The sequence below is a fragment of the Chiloscyllium plagiosum genome, chromosome 6 (genome assembly GCF_004010195.1).
Source record: "Chiloscyllium plagiosum isolate BGI_BamShark_2017 chromosome 6, ASM401019v2, whole genome shotgun sequence".
Lineage (NCBI taxonomy): Eukaryota > Metazoa > Chordata > Chondrichthyes > Orectolobiformes > Hemiscylliidae > Chiloscyllium > Chiloscyllium plagiosum.
The window spans coordinates 55,927,818-55,933,941 of NC_057715.1; the positions used below are offsets into that span (position 1 = coordinate 55,927,818).

A 6,124-nucleotide genomic window follows, 5' to 3' on the forward strand; every position below is an offset into this window, starting at 1 on the left:
GATGAATTGCTCACCCTCCTCGCGGGAGCACGAGGTGGCGCCAATGCAGTCATCAATGTTGCGGAGGAAGAGGTGGGGAGTGGTGCCGGTGTAATTACGGAAGATCAACTGCTCTACGTATCCAACAAAGAGACAGGCATAGCTGGGGCCCATACGTGTGCCCATGGCTACCCCTTTGGTCTGGAGGAAGTGGGAGGATTCAAAGGAGAATTTGTTAAGGGTGAGGACCAGTTCGGCCAAACAAATGAGAGTGTCGGTGGAAGGGTACTGTTGGGGACGTCGGGAGAGGAAAAAATGGAGGGCTTGGAGGCCCTGGTCATGGCGGATGGAGGTGTAGAGGGATTGGATATCCATGGTGAAGATGAGGCGTTGGGGGCCGGGGAAACGGAAGTCTTAGAGGAGGTGGAAGGTGTGAGTGGTGTCTCGAATGTATGTGGGAAGTTACCATTACAATTTCAGCTTTCCTTTTGTCCCTTGTTAAACCCAATTCTAACCTGTTTGCTCATTCTAAAAGTATGACTTTTCTGTCTTTCTCAACTTTCTTGGCAACATTTGGAATCATCTTCAAATCCCAGAACCTCCTTAGCAATCTTAAGAGCCATTTCTCTCACTTTTAACTTAACCAACAACAAATAACTGAAATTAAACAAATTATCTCACCTACATTTTATTTAAAGATTGAAGACACTAATCTGCAATGCTGGGATCTTTCATACCCCAATCTGTACAAATCTATCCAAATCTCAAACTGGACCTGTCTAAACCAGCCCAAATTAACAAATTCATGACAGCATTTGTCAATGCATTATTAACATTATCCTTAGCACAATATGAACTGAATGGTAATTCTCCCAGTTGGAATTTCAAAACTTCAACCCAATCAAGAAAGGCAAAACCTTGAATAGAAGAATAGATATTCAAATATTTGGTTGAGGTAATGCTTTCCGGTAGCTGTCATGCGTAGCCTCGGCATTACCATAGAAAGGCAAGCACCACAGGTGCATGCATTCACCAGTGTATCCAAATTCTCCGGCAAGCTACACAGCATCCTGCCATGGAAATAAATTGCTGTTCTTTCATCATCATTAGATTATGATCTTGGAAAGCTCTACCTAACAGGAAGCAGCTTCACCACACATGGGGTGCAGTAGCATAAGAAGGGATCTCACCACCAGGTTAAGAAAACTAAGGATGAACAGCAAAAACAACTTTGGTAACACAATACCTACATCCAAAAAACAAATGAAAAGCATAGCCAATACAAGAAAATAGATTGAATATGAGAGTACATAATACAAGGAGAACATCCAGGTGAAACATAATGATTTGAGTTCCATAAATATCACTTCAAAATAATCTGTGCTCTCAGATACAACATTTCATTATGGATTAAACAACGTTTTTGTTAAACAAAAATACCTGTCTGCTTGACCGTCATTAATAGTAAATCACAAATGAAGATTTGAATACAAAAATAAAAGTGGACTGTAATTGAAAGAGCACTGTTAATGCTGAAATATGAAGCAATAACCATATTGCAATGTGCATATGAAATCGAAACATTACACTTATAATCAAAGACTATCCCGGATATAATCTCTTCTGGAAGATCTCGGGCAGAAGATACAAAAGTTTGAAAATGCATACTAACAGATTTAAGAATAGCTTCTTCTCCGCTGTTCATAGAATCATAGAATCCCTACAGTATGGAAGCAAGCCATTCTACTATCAAGTCCACACCAACCCTCTGAAAAGCATCCTACCCAGGTACACCTCTCTACTTTATCCCTGTAACCCTGCATTTCCCATGGCTAATCCACCTAGCCCGCACATCTTTGGACTATTATCAGACTTATGAATGGATCTCTCTTATATCAGAGTTGATCTTTCTCTTCACCTTCTCTCTCTCAGTGTAACACTATAATTTGAGATAAAAGAAAAACAAAATAAAAAGACGCTGGAATCCAACGTAGACATGCAGGAGGCTGGAAGAACACAGCAATCAGGCAGCATAAAGATGTGGAGAAGTCAACATTTTGGGTGTAACCCTTTGTCAGGTCTGGGGGTGGGTGTAAGGAGAGTTGCTGATAAATGGGGGGGGGGGGGCAGTGGTGAGAGAGGGTTTTGCATGGGGAGAGGCAGGTGGTGAAGTAGGCATGGATGAACACAGGTAGAGGGTACGACCTGGTTGGTCAATAGGAGTAGTGAATCCAATTGGCAGCTGGAAGGGTCAATGAGAGGAATGGAAGGGAGGGGCAGTACTGGAAAGGGAGTCAGGGGATGGGAAGGGAGGTTATTTGAAATTAGAAAACTTAATGTTAAGACCTCTCCACTTCCATCACCAGTGACAGTCTCCAGATGGACATTTACTCTAAGCCCACAGACTCCCATAACTATCTAGACTTCACTTCCTCCCACCTAGCATCCTACAAGAGCTTCATCACATTTTCCCAATTCCTCTGCCTCTACCGCATATGCTCGGACGAGGAGACATTCCACTCCCAAGCATCCAAGATGTCCACTTATTTTGAACAATGTGCTTTCCCTGTCATCTACGCATCTACACAGCCCTCTGCCACAAAACCTCCATTCTCCACTCCACTGCTCAAACCTCCACCCTTCCAAATGCAATAAAAACAAGATCAACCTTGTCTCCACCTACCCACCTACCACCCCACCAGTCTCTACATCATGAAACACTTTTGCCAATTCCAATTAGACCCCACCACCAAGAACATCTTCCCCTCCCCACCACTCTCTGCCTTCCGCAAGGACCATTCCCTTCGTCAATTCTTGATTCGTGCCACTGTCTCCACCAACCCCCAGGTACCTTCCCCTGGCAGCACACTGCACCCCTCATCTCCATCCAGGACCCCAAACAGTCCTTCCACATGGGACAGAGGTTTACCTGCCTCTCCTCAAACCTAGTTTACTGTATCCAGGTGTTCTCTACATCAGTGAGACCAAACGTAAACTCAGGGCACGTTTCGCCAAGCATCTCAGGTGTGCCCCCAGGGGCCAACCTGACCTGCCAGTCACAGCCCATTTCAATTCCCCTTCTCACTCCCTTTCTGACATGACCATCCTCGGCCTCTTCTATTGCGACAGCGGATCAGACTGCCAACTGGAGGAACAAAACCTTCCACCTCGGCAGCCCACAGTCCAGAGGACTTAACATTGAGTTCTCCAATTTCAAACAATCTCCCGTCCCATCCCCCAACTTCCTTTTCAGCCCCATCCCCTCCCTCCCATTCCTCTAACTGACCTTTCCTTCCAGCTAAGGACCGATTCATTCTTTCCAACCAACTGTGTTCATCTATGCCTGCCTCACCACCCCACCCCTCTCCCCAACCCCCTTTATCTGCAGCTCCCCTTACACCCACCCCTAGTCTTGAGGAAATGGTACACCCAAGACATTGATTTCTCCACCTCCTGATGCTGCCTGACTTTTGCTGTGTTCTTCCAGCCTCCTGCTTACCTATCCAGTATCACGATAATTCTGCATTCTAGTCTTATATAAAGGTATGATTTGTCTGGTTAGTATACAGAACAAAAAACTTTTCACTGGATCTCAGTACATGTGATAATAATAAATTAAATCAAATATACATAAAGTGTTGCAGTTATTTAAAAGGCTGTTGCTAATAGTCAAAACAAAACAGTTCAGTACAGTACATTTTCCAGCATCCAAAATCCTTATTTAATTACTACACATTTTACATTCATTTAACACAATAAAATTTCATAAAATAGTATAAATCAAATTTTATTTACGCCTGCAAATGCTAGCTTTGAACTAAGATTTCAAAGAAATAATGAACATCTCCACCGAAATGTAGAATACTGCATATATGGGAACGAGATTATATTGGCTAATCATAGAGGAGACAGTACAGTACTAATTAAAGGTCATTTGTATTCTAACAACCAATTCATTCAATGTTTTTGAGTATTGCACGTTTCACATGAGGCCTTCAAAGGAAAAATTGGCAATTATTTAAGTGAAAAAAAATGCCAGGCAACAAGGAAAAGACAACTTGTGGGGCTAATTGAGTTGGTCTTACGGAGAGCTGGTAGAGAGATAAGGGCTGAATGGCCTCCTTCCATGTTGTAACTATTTCATGACTCTCAGGGAGATAGTTCTATAGGTAGCGATAAAAAGGTAAAAAGAAAAGAAAAACTTTTTTTAAAAATTCATTCATGGGATGAGGGTATCACTGGATTGATATGCATTTATTGTTTTAAACTCAGTGTCTTCCTTCCCTTTTTAATGACAACCCAGCTTGTGTTATAGCTTCATTGGGGAGCTGGGCGAGTTTAAGAACTAGTATGCTGTGTAAAGATTTCCTCTGGTAGCCCTCCCCAGTCTCAACAATCTGTTTCCTTTTGGAGCGACCAGGCCTCCCCCAACCCTGCGCCCCGCTTTCTTACAACGTACGGCCGTACTCACGATGTACAGGGGCGCATAAATTTTCAGCGACTCTTGGAATGCTCCGACAGTGACTTGAAAGGCGGACATGGTGCAGGAAGTGCTCCATGTGTGACCAATCTCATAGCAGCCGTGCGGGATACTCTTGCTGAAGGCAGCCATAATGATGACGGGAGCGCCAGTGCCACGGCGAGCGGGGCAAAGGTCAACGCCGCTGGCGGGGGTTACTCCCGGTCAAAGGCAGGGGGAGCGTTGAGACCGTTGGCTGAGTAACTGGAGATGTTCGTGGCGAATGGTTATGTTTCAGACGAGGGGAACAGTGAGAATTCCTCAGGCATCCTGACAGAACCAATGGCTTGCTTGATTTTATTCGCAGAGACAAATTCAAAAATCGAAGCTATTGTGAACTGTGAGAAGGACGGTGTTCAACCTCGAGCTATTTGGCTGATTAAATGGGTGATCTTCAGAAAGTTGAAATTCGAATTCGGACAAGTGCGGAGTGGTTCGTTTTTTTGGAGAAACAAAATAAAATAGAGGATAAAGTTCAAATAGAGGGTGCAGAAGCAGAAGGACCCAAGGACTATAATGTGGCCAAATCGTTGAAAGTAGCCTTGCAATTTGAAAAAAATAGTTCATAATGCATATATGATGTTGGTCTTTTAAAAGAGATTCTAAATTAGAGTGGTGCTGGAAAAGCACAGCAGTTCAAGCAGCATCCGAGGAGTAGGAAAATCGACGTTTCGGGCAAAAGCCCTTTATCAGGAATACAGCTGTTTTTGCTGCTCCTCGATTTTGCTGCTCCTCGGATGCTGCCTGAACTGCTGTGCCTTTCCAGCACCACTCTAATCTAGAATCTGGTTTCCAGCATCTGCAGTCATTGTTTTTACCTTTTAAAAGAGAGCCATTGAGTACAAAGGAAATTACTTTCTGTTAAACCTGTGTAAAGATTAGTTTGTGGCTTCAACTTTACTGTGTTCAGTTCTGGGCACTACACTTTAGGGAAGCTTGGTGCAGAAAGTATTCATAAGAATGGTTCCAAGAATTAGGAACTTCAGCTAAATGGAAAAGTTGGAGACCCTGATGCTGTTCTCCTTGGAGAAGATTAAGATGAAATTTGATACAATTATTAATAATCATACAGGGTTTGAACAGAGTAGATAGAGAGGAGTTCCCAATAGTGGAAAGGCAGAGGAAACCAGTTTAAGGAAACTGCCAAAAAAAGGGACATGAAGAAAAATGTTTTCAACATAGAATGTACTATGTGAGAGTATAGCAGAGACAAACATAATTGAGGCCTTCAAAGGAAAAATTGGATAATTATTTGAGTGAAAAAAAAATGCCAGGCAGCAAGAGAAAGACAACTTGTGGGGCTACTTGAGTTGGTCTTACAGAGAGCTGGTACAGAGATAAGGGCTGAATGGCCTCTTTCCATGATGTAACCATTCTATGACTCTCAGGAGATACTTCTATAGGTAGTGATAAAAAGATAAAGAAAAGAAAAACTTTTTAAAAATTCATTCATGGGATGGGGGTATCACTGGATTGACCTGCATTTATTGCCCATTTTAATTGCCCAGAGGGCAGTTAAGAGTTGACCATATTGCTATGGGTCTGTGGGCCAGACCAGGTAAGGATGGCAGTTTCCTTACCTCAAGGATATTAGTGAACCAAATTGAATTTTCCTGACAATGGCCA

General features: G+C 42.9%; 1 protein-coding gene across 4 annotated transcripts in view; it reads right to left on the reverse strand.

The window, feature by feature from the left end:
- tmem135 (transmembrane protein 135) overlaps window positions 1–5,102 on the reverse strand; it is a 540,960-nt gene extending 535,858 nt beyond the window's left edge. For 2 of the 4 annotated variants that reach the window (XM_043691565.1, XM_043691564.1), the window contains exon 1: window positions 4,451–5,102. In XM_043691565.1, coding sequence (XP_043547500.1) covers window positions 4,451–4,591 — 141 coding nt within the window. In that variant the 5' untranslated portion in view covers window positions 4,592–5,102. The remainder of the gene's footprint in view (window positions 1–4,450) is intronic. The other 2 variants (XM_043691563.1, XM_043691562.1) reach the window with 1 other exon arrangement.
- Between the last annotated feature and the right edge of the window lie 1,022 nt (window positions 5,103–6,124).